General features: G+C 40.6%; 2 protein-coding genes across 4 annotated transcripts in view; one reads left to right on the forward strand and one right to left on the reverse strand.

Annotated features, from left to right (window-relative positions):
• Positions 1-2,681: 2,681 nt before the first annotated feature.
• Positions 2,682-19,105, forward strand: part of LOC124804587 (transcriptional enhancer factor TEF-1) — a 795,029-nt gene continuing 778,605 nt past the window's right edge. The window contains exon 1 of one of the 3 annotated variants that reach the window (XM_047264769.1): positions 2,682-2,794. The gene's annotated coding sequence lies outside the window, so the exon portion shown is untranslated. Of the gene's footprint in view, positions 2,795-2,943; positions 3,332-19,105 lie in introns of those variants that run through there. The other 2 variants (XM_047264768.1, XM_047264771.1) reach the window with 2 other exon arrangements.
• The window catches only part of LOC124709034 (golgin subfamily A member 6-like protein 22), a 48,456-nt gene continuing 32,730 nt past the window's right edge, over positions 3,380-19,105 (reverse strand). The window contains exons 2-3 of the mRNA XM_047240681.1: positions 8,379-9,239; positions 3,380-3,429 (exon numbers count right to left, since the gene is read on the reverse strand). Of these exons, the coding sequence (XP_047096637.1) occupies positions 3,380-3,429; positions 8,379-9,239 (911 nt within the window). The remainder of the gene's footprint in view (positions 3,430-8,378; positions 9,240-19,105) is intronic.

A 19,105-nucleotide genomic window follows, 5' to 3' on the forward strand; every position in this document is an offset into this window, starting at 1 on the left:
GGAAAACTAGGGTGTGGTGAGCGATTCCTTAAATTTCAAAAAAGTATGATAATAGAGATCAAACCTCGAAAAATCGTCAGTGGACACTAGATACGAGGTATCGAAATTCTTAGGGGAATTCTTCAAGGTCACTAATCATCCATGTCACTGTATGTGTGCGATTGAGTCATTGCTCTATTTCTTAATTTGAATGTTTCAGAAAGTAAGACTATAGAATGAACATAGTCTGTAGGCCAACATAAATCACAAGGAGAAAGGATTTATGAATGGCCACCGTAAATAGCTGCAGTAAATCTTAGATATGCCCAAAACAAGGCAGAGGCGTAACGAAAGAGAACAGAAACAGAAATCTGTACCATAAGTACAGCTTTATAATTTGTGTTATCCCTTTAGAAACACTGTACCTTGGAAGATGTTTGCCCATACCGTTGAGAATTGCATTTAATATCGCAAAAGAAGTTGGTCAGCTCTTCTTGTGAGAGGCTAATAGACATTCAACGCAAAGCTACAGAAGTCTTCAAGAAGACTCGAGCAAATATCCAAGACCATTCAGGAAGTATGACAGTATTATTATTTTAAATAGCAGAAACAAGAGATTTGTAAGAGTAAGTATATCTTCAATAAATTTACAGTTGAAACATCTAAGAACTTGCCTGGTTAAAATTAGCTACATGAAAAGAGCAGCTGAAGAGTATTTTGTCGTGAAATAACAAAAAGGAGTTAGAGGGAAAACAGAATGAAGGTAAGGAATGCGCCTAAATATTGGGAAAATATATGGAATAACATTAGTAACAAAGCGTTAACAACTGATATAAAGACCAGCTGTTACAGCGTAGTAAATAATATTGTAACACGTAATGATACGCAGTATTCAGAGGAATGAGAGATCAGTTTCTGCCTCGAACATGATTTGTCTGGTACTATAACTCACCGTTTTACTAGGAAAGGGTAAAGCGATATATAGATTCAAAAATGTCGTAAGGCAGACTTTCTCAGAAAAAAGAGACTGAAGATGCATCACTACAGTGTAACTCACTCCTCCGTATGTGATGTACTTTCCAAAACAAAAGAATGAATCTACTGTGAAGCTATACGGTAATTTTGTAACTGCTTTATCCTTAAGAGTTACTGCGTTCCATCGAGGGACATAGAGCGATATTAAGGTGGAGCATGCGAAGAAATAACAAATACAACAAATGCAATTTTGATGATAGAATATGTTGAAGACCGCAATTCAATAGAAAGTGTGTAACACTTCATTGGGAATCAAGCTACAACACAAATTCTGCAACGACAAATATGGACGCTGATGGACTCCATGTACTCTCGAGATATTTATGTATGTCATGGAAAATAACCACGTGAATTGAATTACATTGTGCTGCATGGCTTCTGTTCATTATCCTTTTTTTTTTCGCTATGATGTGTGCATGAAGGTTACTGATTTGAATGCAAATGCAATTTGCAGATAATTTTTAGGAACTCGTGAATTTCATTATGTGCTTTAGTTAATTTTATGTACAAAAAAGTAGTAGTAAGAATAAGGTTTACGCGACTGATCATGATAAGCTGGAAATTCGGGTCCTGGCAACAATTTTCATGTGACACATAGGAGGAGGGGATTAAGACGTCTAACGCTGTAAGTGGCAGGATTCTCGAAATTTTTGTTTCGTGCTCTGATTAGACAAAGATTAGGGTTTCCATTGTGTCCTTAAATCCGTTAAGATAAATGCCTGGCTAGTTTCTTTGTAAAGGACACAGCCGATTTCCTTCGCCACTCTCACAGAACATTTATTTTTTAAGGACATTTTTTTGTAATGGAAATACTTCACAGTTGACAGAGAATTTCGGCATTTAAAATATTGTACGAAGCGGAAGTAAGTCTTCTGTTAAGTCTCAGATCTACTCAAGTCACTGCATTTAGACAAACATATACATGAAATGAGAAGGTTCAAATTGCCCTTTTTTTTTTTAATGTTTGTTTCGCTGAATAAAATCTTAACTCTAGATTGATAAACCCTATTAAAATTTAAGATTGCAGTGTGGTACAAAACAGGACATTTTGTACTTAATTTTATATGTAACATACCACTGGAGATCTAATAAATATAATTAACTAATGCGTAAGCTACAAATTAAGACTTCCCATGAATAAAATGTGGGGTAGTAAACTTTCGATGTAACATCTTCCTCCATTGGTGTCCTAGGGTTAATTTCGTACTTGAAACGCACAATGTGTCTGCTAATACGGCAATGGTTTTTAACACTTTTGTTACATCGTAAAAGTGCTATGGGGTGTGAAACGAAATACAAACTGACGAACTGCGACAAGTCATCAGACGATATTTAAAAGAAAGGCAAATTGTGTGTGATTCTCGTTTAGTCATGTGTGTGAATTATTATAGGCACTATTTCTAAAATATGAGCTCAGGAGGTAACAGTTACGCTATGAAGTTTCACAGCGTTTCTTCCCGTGAGCTACTGCAGCTTGTCGGTGCAATGAAGTGGCTACCAATACGTAAAGCAAACGTTTCACCTTTGTCTCTGACGTAATGCTACGTCACAAAGTGGTGGGGAGCGAGGGCGAGCAAGCGTTGGATCAAACTACAGATTCTCCAACAAGCCGCCTGTGACACCATATGCGCAGACTGGCTGCGCACTAGTCCTGTGCGTTGTCTGGATTCTTTGTGCCATTCTTGGCATACCAAAATCAGACTTACTCTTCATATTTACGGACCAAATACCGTCCTAATTTCAAGCAAACTCGCCGAGGAGGTGTGGAACTTTCCCTCTGGTAAGTAATTTATACGTTTACATCGTTTTAATACAGTACATGCAGTGTATATGTAGAAATACGAGCCAGAATGCTAGCAATGTGATCGCGATTCCTCCAATACTTTACATACTTGTCATGTTTGCCACTACAAACTTCCGGCGACGGTGAGATAGAGTGTACGGTGCGCCGCGGCAAAACGCACATTTGTGGTGTAACTAGATGATTTACTCAAAATATCGTGTGCTGTTTTGGTGTGTATTGATCGTACTGTAAGCAGTGTTAAGTGTGGTTAATAGGAGAGAAGTGAGAAACGTAAGGAAGAAAATTTCTAGCAGTTCGGCTGCTGATGCAAGAAAACGCGCTCTATCGCCGATCGTCGTCGCAGGCGTTTTATAATGTATTTATGTGATGTAGTCAGTATACATGTTACCGTGGTGTTATACTGAGCCTCGTAACGTTCAACAAGGTTAATTAATTTTTCTTACGAATAATGATATGTGTCAGCAACGAGCTAAGTGTATGTAAACCAGCTGGATTCAGCCAACGAATAAACAAGCAAGTATCATTTACATCATATAATATATTGATACTTAGAATACACGTTTAGTATGCAGCGATCGCTTTGTTTTCATTTATGCGTAGATTGCAGTTCGCTGAAACAATAGTAATTACTACTAAAATTATGAAAAATGTTTTTCTTTGATTCGTGAAAGTTTTTTAGTTGTAAACGGAGTATATTTTCAGTGACATAACATGCAGTATTGTGTTCATCTTCGTTGTTTGTTTATTTACGTCCATAGAATTGTTTGGAACCGTGTTTTTGATAATGCTAAGCTATCATTGAGGGCTTTGAAAAGAATGTAATGATCTGAGATGTGATCGAAGTATTGACTAGCTTGTTTTCGTACATTCTGTTACCTTGTGTGCATTTTCCTCCAATTTTTGACATAAGTGAGCTACTGTACATGGCTTATGTAAATCATGTGTTTTGTTGACATTTCGAAATCTATTATTTTTGATAGCGAATACCTCAGTGTAATTGTATTTTTCCTTTTTTATTATTAAGCGGAATTTTCCTCTCATTCAACCTTTCGTAATCTTAAGTCAGTCTTCATCTTTACCCAAAAATATTAATCTTTTGAAATCTGTCACCATACGGTAACAAATACTAGTACGTGCGTACAGCAATTAGACGGATATTCTTGATTCTTTGACGCTTTCAGAACCCGTTGAGCAATTTATGCGTTTACCTTTTATCAGGATCAAAGCAACTTAAGGACTCTTGACTAGAATTGCTAAAGACTATAAAAATAGATTTGTCAGTATTGCTTTGCTATTACTGTTTTAGATCGTCAAATGATCTTTAGAAAGCATTGCCTTTTCGTGTAACAGCGCTTGAGAGACTTTGGCAAGCAGCACAACGCTTGCTCACCCAAGTTATCTTTAGATGTAAGCAAGCGCCAGCACAAGTTATTTTGGGAGGGGGCAAAGCTGAAACATAGTGTAACAAACAGAACAGCATGGCTGCATGATGCCGGGTCGAGTCCCCCTCCCCTCCCACGCAACTTACAGCGCGCTTTGTTTTCTGCTCCCGGTTACTTCACAGGTTGCGCGTTGTGTGTCAAAACGCTAGGCGTGGCTCGATTTGTCGACGGACGTTCGCAACCCCAGTGTTTGCTTTCTGATACTAGTAGTCGTTTAGCGGCAGTATAAACTCATTTGTCCGCGAAATGCTGTACCGTTCTAGGAAGCATTAACGAGCGACACTCATTTCATGAACTTAAAACGAGTATTAACAACTGCTGACTTTATTCGACGCTATATCATTTGAGCGAAAATGCCAGTTGCCTCTTACCCGACAAAATACTGTTATTGTAAATGATTAAGGCACTTTCTGTCATTCGCGAGGGTAGAAACAACAGCACGGTGGGAATATAAACTTCATTCGCTTCGTTCCAAAACTCATTGTCAGCCAGTCTGAAACAATGAAGCCTGCAAACAATTTTGGTTTTCGTTATCATTACATTTCTCTGTGTGAACTGCACTGTAATATGATTTATAGCAACTGCCGTTTGCGAAGAACGTCTTAACGTGAAAAACAAATTAAAAAAATATGAGGAACTAATCGGCGCGCGCGCTCTATTGTGTGTGTGTGTGTGTGTGTGCACATTATTTTGTACAGTGGAAAAATTTGAACTGTGTCCTAAGCCACTAAATAACAGAACAGTACAGTTTATATTCGCAGATTTGTAGAAGATATTTAAAAGATGCGAAGGTTGTTACACAATATAATTTTTGTTAATATGGTTTGTCGCATGCGTCTGTAATTCATACTGTACCTTGCACTAAATAATGGTAATAATTATTATTAAGTAGAGGTTGGCATAGTATCTACGTCATGGGTGAAATAAGTACTCTGTGTGAATCAAAGTTGTTGACAATGACAAAGGTAACACTGATGGATGTCCGTGTGATGCAGTTCTTACGTAATCTGCGTAGTCACTACATATGTGTTGTTCGTGTCGGTAATGTTAGAAAAGGTCGAACCGGTAGGTTGCGGAGCAGCAGAACACGGTCAGGGTATCTTTCGATCTGACCCATGTCTCATTTCTTGATAGGTGAACATGGAATAGAGTAAGGAATATACGCACTGTATAGACGTGCTACGCAATCGCCAAGGATGCCGAAAGCTGGAGGGGGATCGGTTTAATTCTGGGCGGAAATCTAAAAACACTTCATAAATTGTTTTTAATTCGTTGATGTTATTTGTGATTTTTTCCTCCTGTCCAGCTGAATGTAAAAGCATTACTCTCAGACGTCAACCACCTAGGGCATTGCTAACAAATCTAGGAAACGTGCAAATTCCATGTATATGTGAAGTGTTGTATGCATGTTAAAAGTGATTTTGTTGTTGCTTCAAATTCAACTTAGAATTTTCAATTCTTTCAGTTTCTGTAAGCTTAAGTAGGAATTGTGTTATTTTAACATACTTTGGTGAATGAGTGGTTAGGGCGTCGAACTCTTGCGCCGAAGCTGACGGATTCAAATCCAACAGAAACTGGATTTTTTTTTTTTTTTTTCAGGCTGATTAACAATCCACTGCATGCTATGTCGCATGGGATACAGCCCTTAAAAGAACCTTGAATTATCTTCAGATTGCTTTAGACAGAATTCACGTCTCGTTACGAAAATGGTGTTTGGTGGCATAGAGACGGAATAGCGTTCATGAAAAAGCAGCCGTTGTACTTCAGTATGGTTACCAAACCAAATGATGGGTCATTACAATTGTTATATTATATTATGGAAATGTTATTACAAATAGAGTAGCGTTTTATTTAGTTTGTGGTTGGATGGAGGAGGGGAGGAGAGGAATATACATGAGTATTGGGAGTAGGGATGAGCAAAAAACAGTAATAGTCTAGGTGCCAAAATACCTAGAGCCACCCTGACATGATGTGTAGAAATTCTCACAGATGGTTCGCCTCATTGTCACTAATGTTATACTCTGCATGTGCCAGCAATTCGAATTAAACCATAAAAGTAACTGTAACGCTCCCTTCCGTGGCTTGACAGACTCAAGAGTTTATGTGATGTCGAAAAGTTGAGTTTTATTAGTTTCATGCGGTAGTTTATAGAAGTCGTAAAAAAAAAATAAAAAAAACACCACACCCTCCATGCCTAATAACTCACTGAAATCCTTCAGCAGTGTCCTTCAGATTGTTCCAAATTGTTTTAGAAGAAGGAGGCGCAGCTGGCTTTTCATCTATATGTTTTGCATAATTGTATTTGATGCCACGAATCCAGTACTCTCTCCATACATTCTTAAAGCAGGAATTGACAGTGCAAACAGTGGTGAACAAAAATAAAATATAAATAAAAATTATATTGTTATTTCGAACTTACTTAAAGAAGCCCTTCATTGCTTCTGCCGAAACGTTGCATGCTTTTAGTACTTAGAAGCTTATTGACGAATAGCGCACTTTAAAGAGATACATTAAACTTCTGTGCGAATCACCAGTAGCTGCAAACAGGAGAGTGATCGCCAACCTTGCTGTAGGTACACACTCATATAGAGGGGCCCAGAGAAATGTAGAAGCCAATATTAACGGAACTAAATGGCATAAAATTTCCATTTTTGCCCGGGGGAGGGGGGGAGAGGTTATTTTGTGTTCAAAGTGAACTCCATTAGCAGCCAAACAACGTCGATGCCGCTGAACTGTTGAACGAACTACGGCCGTCACTTGCCGGTGTAATAGCCGCACAGACCGCCTCTTTGGTTTCTCGTAGCTCATTCAGTGTAGAAGGCTTCTGTTGATAAACTTCATTTTTCAAGGTCCCACATGGGTAGAAGCCAAGAGTTGTAAGGTCTGTAGACCGTGGTTGGTACTCAACATCTTCTCTTCGACCTAACCATCGTCCAGGTAGATTTTCATCCAAGTAGGCTCTGTCATCTCTGTGGTAAGCAGGCGGAGCGCCATCTTGTTGTAGGAAAAATCTTTCATTTCCAAACACCTCTCCGATGGAGGTAAAATGTATGTTTTGCAACATATGAAGACACCTCACCAGTTACGGTATGTTCAAAGAAGACTAGGCCAATTAAACCTCGCAATGACAGATCACACCACACATTAACACCAGGTAGGTTAACATGTTTGTCCACATGAACTTGAGGATTTTCAGGTGCCCAATACATGCAACTTTAGCGATTTACAGTAACGTTCAGTTTAAATTGCGCCACCTCAGACCAGATAAGTATCCCTGCAAACCATTCTTCCTCACGAAGCTTCCCTTCAAACCACTCGCCGTACTCCATCCTTCAATCCGGGTTGTCTACTTTCATAGCGTGGAATGTATGCTTTCCACTTTGCAGCCTTCAGAATTCGTCGTACGCGTGATGGGCTTACCTCACTTTCATGTGCACCCTGCTTCAAACATTTTTGAAGTGACGTAATAAAATGTTAGAACACAGCAGCGGCGGAAGCAGTACCTGTTGATTTTTTTTTTTTTTTTTTTTTTTTTTTTTTTTTTTTTTTTTTTTTTTTTTTGGTCGGCGAGACCTTTCCTCATGAACGCGCTGAACAGTACCATCGGCTTCAAATTCATCCCGAATACGATAAATTGTTGCATGTTTTGGTGGCTAAGTTCCGTACACATTACGCCACTGCCGTTGTACCTCCATGTTTTCGAACTTCCATTACCACTTCAGTACGGCCTTGTTTTGCGCAGATGACTGTCTTACTTCATCTATAGCTGCACTGTCATCTGCTGAAAAACGCACGCCAAGATCTGCTGAAAAAACAATGGACTATGCTACCGCCCAACTTTGCAACGACATGTCATTTTGTTCCAGAAATATTAACTATCAAAGAGGGTGTACATATTTCTGGACTCCTCTGTATTTATATCTTTTTCGGCAATTACTGGACCAGTTGTTTGCACGAGATATTGTGAATTATATTTCGACATTCTGGCAAAAGTTTGGATGACGTATGTAGCCTGCATTAGACCATGAGTTAAATTTTCTGGCGTATTTTGTGTTCCGGTATTTAAAAAAAAGGGCACAGTTTCGTTTTCTCTTGTTCTTTGTTTTGTTCTTCACAACGTTGCTCTTTGCACCGCTGTTCTTGCTCTTTGCAGCGCTGTTCTTGCTCTTTGCAGCGCTGTTCTTGCTCTTTGCAGCGCTGTTCTTGCTCTTTGCAGCGCTGTTCTTGCTCTTTGCAGCGCTGTTCTTGCTCTTTGCAGCGCTGTTCTTGCTCTTTGCAGCGCTGTTCTTGCTCTTTGCAGCGCTGTTCTTGCTCTTTGCAGCGCTGTTCTTGCTCTTTGCAGCGCTGTTCTTGCTCTTTGCAGCGCTGTTCTTGCTCTTTGCAGCGCTGTTCTTGCTCTTTGCAGCGCTGTTCTTGCTCTTTGCAGCGCTGTTCTTGCTCTTTGCAGCGCTGTTCTTGCTCTTTGCAGCGCTGTTCTTGCTCTTTGCAGCGCTGTTCTTGCTCTTCGCAGCGCTGTTCTTGCTCTTCGCAGCGCTGTTCTTGCTCTTCGCAGCGCTGTTCTTGCTCTTCGCAGCGCTGTTCTTGCTCTTCGCAGCGCTGTTCTTGCTCTTCGCAGCGCTGTTCTTGCTCTTCGCAGCGCTGTTCTTGCTCTTCGCAGCGCTGTTCTTGCTCTTCGCAGCGCTGTTCTTGCTCTTCGCAGCGCTGTTCTTGCTCTTCGCAGCGCTGTTCTTGCTCTTCGCAGCGCTGTTCTTGCTCTTCGCAGCGCTGTTCTTGCTCTTCGCAGCGCTGTTCTTGCTCTTCGCAGCGCTGTTCTTGCTCTTCGCAGCGCTGTTCTTGCTCTTCGCAGCGCTGTTCTTGCTCTTCGCAGCGCTGTTCTTGCTCTTCGCAGCGCTGTTCTTGCTCTTCGCAGCGCTGTTCTTGCTCTTCGCAGCGCTGTTCTTGCTCTTCGCAGCGCTGTTCTTGCTCTTCGCAGCGCTGTTCTTTGTGTGTTATAAAAGCAGGAGAGCCGAACTCAGTTCCACCAGCTCCCGATCGTTCATTTTGTGGCAGTAGTGTGGCTCCGTGTAAAAACTTCTGGCCCGGAAATATATTGCCAGGCATCAGTGGCCGGTGATGTCGTACATGTGGCTGCTATTCGTGTGAACACCATGTTGCTTGACAAGATTGTCAGGCTATATCTTCGGCAATATACAGTTTTCGTGGCAGTGTAAACATACATTGAGGCGTGAATACAGGTTGTAACAATCGTTACCAGTAGTAATCACCCTGAGCATAAGTGTGTGTCGCATGGTTAGATGAACTTCTGCGGAGTGCGGAACATTCAGATGTGCTTGGATGTTCAGCAATCGTGCATTGTTTACAAGTTGTCTTTCGCCAAAAGTTTCTCGTTTACTGATCATGTTTTGGGTTTCCGTTCCTCAGCCGGTAAAAACGGGACACTTCACTTTGGTGGCTGTCCGTCCGTGTGCCCATCCGCTACGACTCCATCATCTCAGAAAAAGGGTAGACCTATTGGGTTGAAATTTGTGTCAAACACTAGGGTCTACCATCTCTGGGCGGTGTAAAAAATTTAAGCTTCTAAGTCAGTTCAGTCAAAAGATGTAGCTGTTATCAGAACCTGCAGATGAACTACTATAGACATTGTCCAAATTAATTTTCTACGGTACTCACAGGGCGCGACCCTCACTCGCACTTGTCCGGTTTTTTAAACAAACGTTGGTGCCTTCTTCGATAAATTATAATAGCAGTAAAATGAAGTCTCCATTGGTTCGAACTGTAGCAAGGGGTCTGTAGCACGAAACCACGACCCCGAAGCACAGCGCATTCGTTGTGCCCCATTTTCTCTAATAAAGAAATATGACTTTCAAATTCGTCTGCAGCTGGAGGAGGACATGTTTTGTTTGCAGGCTGACACGGCGTGCTCTCCTGCTGTGCGTGTTGCAGCGATACCATGGGCAACTTTAAGACGATCTGATACGACCCCACTTGCGAGGGTTACTGTTGCTTTGCAGCCCATTACACTGCCCAGTCTGCACTACAGTGTTACAAATCAGCTTCCTTCAGTCGCACATTGTGGCGCCTGTGTAACAATGGATACTGAGGTTTACTGTTTTGACTGGGGCGAATTATCCTCATCTTTGTAACGAATTGTTTTTCCATGCTTATTAGACCCGAATGGGTGCCCCCATCTGTAATGGTGAGAAAAGTTCCAAAAGTAATTATTCATATGCGTTTGAACGCAACGGAAATGTAGTATTCATCATATATACTGTGACACACTTGTGTGTCACCGTCTCGCGTGTAAACTAAAGCAAAACATGTTTATTGCTTAGCTTTATAATATGAGGAAGTAGTACTACCTTTGGTACATTAATAGTCCCCAATCAAATTTTCACGTGTTCACTGAGCGGGAGCCTAGGGTCACAGAAGGACGCGAAGTTTGTGCTTAAATTTTTCAACGTTTATGTCAATCAAAACAGTTATTGCAATGCTTCAGTTTTATATGGATGCATAACAAGAAATAATCCGTTATGATATATTGAATGTTTCAAACTCTACTCTTAGAAGTATGAATATAAATCCCAAAACCTCTGATTGACGTAGACACTGGGGCAGGGATGTCACAAATATTAAAATATTCCAGGCCACCATGCCGTAGTTAGATGAAAACTTTGTGGAACATTCCTTGCTTTGTACTCAAAGTAAGTTCAAGCATTGAAGTGTGTGTTTTTCGGACATGTGGTCGTAAAGCGGTCACATATCTTTGGAAATAACGATCTGTGTACAGACAGAAGCTGTCTTCGATTATCTAAAGATGGCCTAGAACGCGAAAAGCTGATCACAACGAAATATAAAATTAATAATGTGGAGCATGAGTGGTTTATATATCTGTATATAATACGTCGTCCAAGAGGAGGCGGAATACTCGATAAATGTCTTTTTGTGCCTCTTAAAAATTAAGGACTCGGCTTGATACCGGCTGTGTATTCCAGAGGAAGCAATTGTGATGAGCCATGCTTCTATGTTAAGTTGTTGTCTCACGTTAACCAAGAAAATGCTTCAACTACAAAACAATATTGACATATATTACTTCTTTGTTCCGCCCCATGTCAGTTACTGAGCTCTAAAGTTCAATTACATCCCGACGGAACTTGTAAATAGCGAACTGTTATGTACTCCTTTTCGATTTCTTACCGCCCCCTGATACCGCTTTTCTGGGTGTTTGAATAAAATGCCTAAAGGTTTGTGTGTGTGTGTGTGTGTGTGTGTGTGTGTGTGTGTGTGTGTGTGTGTGTGTGTGTTTTCTATCTGAAATGAGCTCGTAATATAGTCGCTGCTATTACCTTTCAAGTAATTCTCCCCCTTTCTGCTGCCCACCAATAGCGGAAAATGACCGCAGTTCCGACTTCTTTGTCTTCTGCATTAAATAGCTTCGTCAGGCGAACAGAGGACGTGCTACTCGTTTCTAAATTTGTTTTTCCACATAAAAGCTTAAAAAGTCAAAAATGAGTCATATCAATAAAAAACATCGTTTTAAATGTAGCGAGCTGTATTTCAGTCGCCTTGCCCTTGGCGTAGCTTTATAAACTTTTACTGTTTTCTATGTCTTGTGTTTATATGAGCGACGCAAGAACTTAAACTGTTTTGGTGGATTTTGTACGGATGATATACAACAAGTTGCTTTTTGGATTTGGTTAAGATTTATCGTACCATTAACTAGTTTTAAAGCCATTGCAGGCTCATCAGATAGAAGTATTTCGGGAACATATTACTTTATGGACCCGTGTGCAGCCAGACCGTAGGGTCGTGATGCTGGCAAAAATAACGGAAATTTGAACGAAACGGAAAAAATCGTTATGTTTCATAACACTTGTATCTTTGTGTCCACAACAAATTAATTTCTCTAATGTGCGTTTTAGTTTGTTGTACACCCAAACATACAGTATTTAGGGGCACTTGGTATGTGTGTGCTCGATATTACCCTGCGTGGAAGACATGGATAACCATGTGTAGCTGTAGGTGGGTACATGAATTGAGCTTATGCTGGTGGAAATATAACAGTATAAAATAATAAAGAACAAAACAGGTACAAGTAAACTAGAAGAGTGGAAGAGCTGAAAGCGTACATGGCAGTCTTTATCGGAAAGGCGTTTGATGCGTAGTTTTCCCCTGTAGGACGGAATGAAGCTTCACATTATTTGTGTGTCAATAGAGATAATATATTATTGTGATAATCAGCTAAAGGGTGGTGTTTCAGCACGCTTCTTGGTTGTTCCTTACATAATGAGTAATGGTGGCGTGTACAACTGTGTTGCTGCGGAGTCACTTAAACCACTTCACTTGAAGGAGACACAGCGTTTGTGGTACTTCCGGCTACAGTACGCCACATTTTGAAAAAGTGTATCCAGTTTGCACATCAGGGCAGTATAAGGTTCGGCCTCTGTTTTGAGTGATGACAATATACCGTATAATTGCTAGTTTTTTTATCTTGTCCCAGCTATCAAAAGCGATGTTGGTGTTGTCGTCGTCGTCGTCGTCGTCGTTGTTGTTTCGGTCATAAGCTCTTACGATGGTTTATGCATTTCATTTGTTGATTGCTATCTACTCTTGTCTTCATTTGAATATAACTGCTGCATCCTGCAGCATCATTTACCAGCCTCATGTATTCATATCTATGTTTGTCCCTGTGAGTCTTTCCCTCCACCATCCCTTCAGCTACGTTTTCAGAAACGACATATGCCGTAATACGTCCCCAACTGTTCTCTCTCTTCGTTTCATCACATTCTTTATTACACATTTTTCTCGGTTACCTATTGCATGACGTCTTAATTCCTTACTTGTCAGTCCATCAGATATCAGTCACCTCATTTAACACATCATTTCAACGGCTTCTCTTTGTTTCATTGCTGTCTTACCCATTTTCCGTGTTTTGCAGGCTTAATCTTTTTTGATGTCAAGGTTTATGTATGTCAGCAGCTGCTTCTTTATTCTTTTAAAACCAATTTGCTGTGCGGAATCATTGCTACTAGTATTTCTTGCATCTTCATCTTAATATTGTGTTGTATAGATGCCAAACGTCGTCCTTTTCTTACTTGAATACTACAAACTCTTAAATATTGCTGTGCGGACAGAGCAGGAGTCACTCTTACTTCTTTAAAGTCATCTACTAACGATCTCGTGTGTCGGTTACTAGGATAAAAGTTGGTTTGAACGCTACAGATGTGGTATATTTGTAGATGGTATACTCTTGTCCTTTTAGATTTTCGTACTAGTCCATATGGCCTGTTATCGGCGACCTACTGTTAGATAAGGGAAATGACTTCTTCCATACGCAGGGAGTATTTCCATCAATGAGTCACATTGAGAGGGGGATTTTTTTTGGGGGGGGGGGAGAGCTTCAAGCTTTCTAAGTCATTTCATATCCAACAAAATGAGATATTAAGTCATCAGATATTAAGTAATAGATTCGAAAATAATGCAGAACCCGTGTTCTATGTGCTTTCATTTGTGTATAACATAGCAACGTAAAAATATACCCGGTGTCCTCGATAACGAGAGCTGCTGTTGAAACTGTTAACAACGTGTAATTCGTGAAATCCTCAAGTATCTCTTAATTTTTGCCTCGCCCATTAAACACATTAATGCATATACCATGAAATCACATTGTCGTTAGTTTTTTGGCGGAATTTAGGAACACCTATTCCTTGTCACCGACATTTAGTACCATCCATTATCGATGTGGAACACTGCGACTGTCGTGAATAAAGGTTTGCACAAGTTACTGCAGTCAGTGGCGCCTTTGTTTTATTCATCAATTTTTATTTTCCAATTTCCAATTTCGAATCGCCTAGCGATTCATATTCAGATGGTACATATTTGTTGCATTTTTGCAATTGTGGGAGTCGTGTAGCTGCGGCAGTATGTATAAACGAAACATGTGAGCACTGAATGTGGTGACAATTATTCACATTGACATCGATTTAGTTGCATTACTTACAGTTGTTAGTATCTGTTGGTTTGTTCTTGATGCACACATTGTCTTGGAAAAACAACGTATGTTTCGCAGTGTAGACTACAAACTCTTAGAACATAACTTAAATCGTGTTCTTTGGTTTCTTTACGATTTGTAAAGCACGTAGAAGTTAATACCTGTGACTAAATTGAAGTGGTGTAAAGTTAACCACTGAAGAACATGGAGTGTGTGCACCAAGACCAAACCAACAGATACTAATAACTGTAAGTAATGTAAGTAAATCGATCTCGTAATATGAATTCTCGCCACTTTCAGTGCTTACATGTTTCGTTTATACAGTTTGCAACAGCTACGCGACCCCACAATGCTGCATACATGCAGTAAATATGTACCATCCAATGATTGAATCACTATGCAATCCGAAACCGCTAATGGAAAATAAAAATTGAAGACTAAAACAAAAGGCGACTGGTTTCAGCAGTTTGTGGAAACTTACATCGAGAACAGTTTTGCCACCTCTCCAACCGTGAATTAAGGTGAACGATGCATGAATAAAGAGAAGTTACAGTAGCAGGGTAGGCAAACACATACAGTACCTGTCACAAATCACCATAAACAAGTAACAACCGGGTATGTCGCGTTGTTCATCCGTGATATGCCTATCCAGGTAAATCTCTGTAATAAATGGACCGCACGAAAAGAAATACTTGACTCTCGGCCGTTTTGCTGATAGACCATTGTTTGCTGGCCTATAGACTTCACTGCGTGCCATAGGATTAGATTGGAAGAAGTAAATACGCCCTTCGTACATGCAGATTTTGATTATGTTAATCATGCTTTTTTTTTAATAGAGAGTACAAGATGTACGATGACGATGATGATATGTGGAAATTCAGTATTAAAATAGCTACATTTTACAATGTAACGCTCGATGTAGAACAGTGGTTAAGTTTGATAACTATATCACATCGTATAAGTCCTGCGACAAACTGCAGATGTGTGTGGACAAACCTCTACAGTGTAGTTCCAGTTTTTTTTATTTTTAGAATTTTATTTTCGTAACAATGCAAGTAAAATGTTTTGCGGAAGTGCACCTACTGAGATCTCTGCGGGAGGCAGAGATATCTTAGCATTATGTCTAGATTAGTGAACCAAATAGGTGTTACGGAGTAAATATTCATTCGGGCTTCCTTTCAGTACCATTATATTGAAGGTTAGGCCATCCTGAGACGCTTATGTCATTCCAAGTGCGTCATTGGCTTGGCTTCTCCAAGGTTTTACCTTCTTTGTCATATGTCTCTTGATTGTTCTACTCAGTGACTCGCTGATGACGGAAAACAGTCTTCCTCTAAGCTCAATAAAGAAAATATTTTGAATCTTCCACTAAGACGCGAACGAAGTGGTTAACCGTATGTGTGTCTTACTCTACGTGATTGTTATAAATTCCAGCTCGTTTATTTGCCCAAAAATTAACCACGGTTTCGTAGGTGGCTGTGGTTGTTGTTATATTATTTCAGATCAAAGAATGGATCAGTTCTCCGTGCTTGTCTAATACTACGCCAGGGCCTTTATCTCATAACTGCTGAATTCGACAACCACTTGAATCTGTTTTACTCCCCTCCATTCCCATCCACAGTTACTACTATTACCAAATTCTGTTCCTTGAAATCTCAGGACGTGCTCTATTGATACGTTTAATTTCGTCCTATCGACTTACCTGTTCTTTTAGTCAAGTTTGCCGTGAAACACGTTTTTTTTCTCTTATTCAGTTCAATACCTTGTCATTACTATCCATATAGGTGTATACCAGCACGTTTCAAAAGCATTTTTCCCCCTCCTTTCTGAATTGTTTATCGTCCACGTTTCACTTCCATATAAAACTACAATCCAGTCAAATGCTTTGAGAGTTCTTAACCTTTAAATTTATATTCAAGGTTAACATAGTTTCCAGGAAACGTTTCCTTGCTATTTCAAGTTAGATTTTATATCCTGTTTTCTTCTGACTTTCTCAGTTAATTTGCTGCACAAAAAGCGAAACAATCTACTACTTTGAGTCACATTTTCTATCTTCTAAGATAAGTCGGAAGTTCAGTATTGACTCGCATGCTCCTGCATTTTTCTGGAAGATAAACTGTTCTTCCCCGAGATCGGTTTCTACCTTTGCGTCCATATGTAGGTAGTTTGTTAACACTAGATTTCTTAGAACCTTTAGTATCCTGACACAGTTTCATGTATTCAGCGACGTTCCCAACATCTGTGTGTAAGGACCTCGGTCGGCGGCAGTCACTGCAGCCCATTTTAATGCCCCGTTCCTCGAGTAGAGACGTTAATGGCCTCCAGCGAGAGAAAGTGCGTGCGGAGCGTGCGTAAACGGAAAAGCGAAGCCGAGCGTGGCGCGCTTGGTCAGCGAGCGGCAGAGTTCGTCGACTCGGTTGGCAGGAGGCTCTGCCATAGCACTAACGGTCCGAGGCGGCAGCAGGCTTTACGCTTCACTGCAGGTCTGCGTCCGGCGCCGCGGAAACGTGTGGTTCACAACATTGTCTAACGGGGAAATACTCCAAACTATGGAAGGTGTCTCGCACTTTGAGTCCGGAGAAACACAAAGCAACCACAGAGTACTACTCCTGCGTATGTATTTTTTTATCGATGCCATGTTCCTAGGCTTCAGGTACCTTTAGATACAGTTCCGCACTATCACTTCATGAACACATTGTGAATGTAAGGAATATAAGACAGCTTTGTGACTGGCTTGAAGGCTTCCTAGCATAAACACAGCATGTCGTTCTTAACGGAGACTAAGTCTTCAGACGTTAAAGTACAGGGTGGGGCAGACTAAAGTAGCCCGAGCAAGTATAAAGGAAATGCAGTGAAAGTACAGAAACGAGGAGCTGACCATAGACTAATCATTTATCTAGAGTGAAAAATACGTTTATGAAAGATGTTGAGGGATTAGCCGAGCGGTCTAAGGCGCCGCAGTCATGGACTGTGCGGCTGATCCCGGCGGAGGTTCGAGTCCTCCCTCGGACATGGGTGTGTGTGTTTGTCCTTGGGGTAATCTAGGTTAAGTAGTGTGTAAGCTTAGGGACTGATGACCTTAGCAGTTAAGTCCCATAAGATTTCACACACATTTGAACATTTTGAACGTAAACGATGTTGAAAGGTACCCCGGCAACATCAATACACGGCTGTGCACGTCTAAACGTATTCAGATACAACGGGCGTAAAGTTCGGATATCGATGGTGGCAACCTCACGGCTGATACCTTTCAGTTCCCGTATTGTGTGGGGGTTTTTCATAGACATTGCTCTTCAAGTGACCCCACATGAAAAACATTGCATGTTGTTAGATCTGGCGAACGTGATGACCGTTAAGTTTTACCTGACAATTCGTTCCTCGGTGAAGACATTAGGGATACCTCCGGCAAGCCACGGCTCGCGATTCACATGCGACTCTTTGGCTACTCCAGTGTGGCTCTTCCAGAAACTACGACGTTCGTGTACAATACAGTATGATTTAAAATTTATGCTTCGTGTGCAGAATCGGTTTTCGGCCTGGGCGAGTCTATTTTGAAGAATGGACGTAGGACAGGGGTGTAAGTGTAATTGCATTCTGTCATCTGCAGAATTTTTGCTGCTTATGAAAATACCTTCAAGTGGAGAGCGGATAGGATAATCTTTCGAATTTAGGCTTGTGAGATAATTTATTACGTTTCGTTTCCTTATTACCAGAAATTAAAGCTTTTGTCCTTGAGAAGAGCGTTCACTAAGCAGAACTAACGAACGAGATGGTTTGTACATACAGAAAGGATGAACGCAGGTTGAGGACGTATTTACCAAAGGCCAGCTTAGTGAACAACAATGTATCTACTACGTAGTTTAAGCCTAAAAGAATGGCTCCCAAAAGAAATTTCGATCGTTGTACTATTGACATTTGGCTTTCTTTATTAATGAGTTTGCCGACCACTGCCTTAGACGTGTGCCATGTTGCCCAATCTCGCTGGAAGAAGCGGTATTGTCTTTCATATTCAGTGAGTTGAACACAACATGTATAAAAAATTCCGTTATATGCAACCGTGTTGCGGGTAGTGTCAAAAAATATCGGTCCAATGATACGCGTCCCTGTTATACAGTAACAAACGCAGATTTTTTTCATCATGGAGTGTTTGCTGACATACAATGTTCGGGTTCTCCGTTGCCAGGGACCTCGTGTTCAGTGAATTCACGTGACCGGAAACATGAAATCCTGCTTCATCACTCAAGATTTAATGGAAAGGGTGTAGCAAAAGCCACGTGCAGTAATCTACACGTATCCGACTGTCATCCTCCCGTAATTGCTGTAATACAGTCACACGATGTAGCGTCAGATTAAGACTTTCCAATATCCGCTCGCAACTTCTCCTACTTATTTGTGGCCATTGGGCCAATTTACGTGTAGACTTCTTTGGGCTGTGAATAATTCGTCGGCGAATATCTGCAGTAACTTCTGGTGTGCGAACTCAAGGAATTCTTTTTCGTTCTACATTTTGCACAGATCCGTAGGTGCTCCAGTTTTTATACATTCGCTGTACTGCTCTCTTTGCTGTTAGTTCTCTATCCAGATACTTGACCCCGAAAATTTCGCGAGTTTCCTGAATCGAACCTGATTTCACATATGCTTCCATAATTTTAATTCTTTCTTCTATCGAGAGAGTCATTTTACAGAACGCAAAGAGAAACGTCCAGTTTCACCGAAGAATTAAACCGAAATGCTCTCAGAAGAATGCTAACAATAGATTATTGCATAAAATTGTTAGCTGTTGTAGCTGTTTACTTTTTCAGAAGTCGAAATACTGAATTCGCATTCAGAGGGGAGGCGGACTAATGGTTACTGCGC

The sequence above is a fragment of the Schistocerca piceifrons genome, chromosome 7 (assembly GCF_021461385.2).
Source record: "Schistocerca piceifrons isolate TAMUIC-IGC-003096 chromosome 7, iqSchPice1.1, whole genome shotgun sequence".
In the NCBI taxonomy this organism is placed as follows: domain Eukaryota; kingdom Metazoa; phylum Arthropoda; class Insecta; order Orthoptera; family Acrididae; genus Schistocerca; species Schistocerca piceifrons.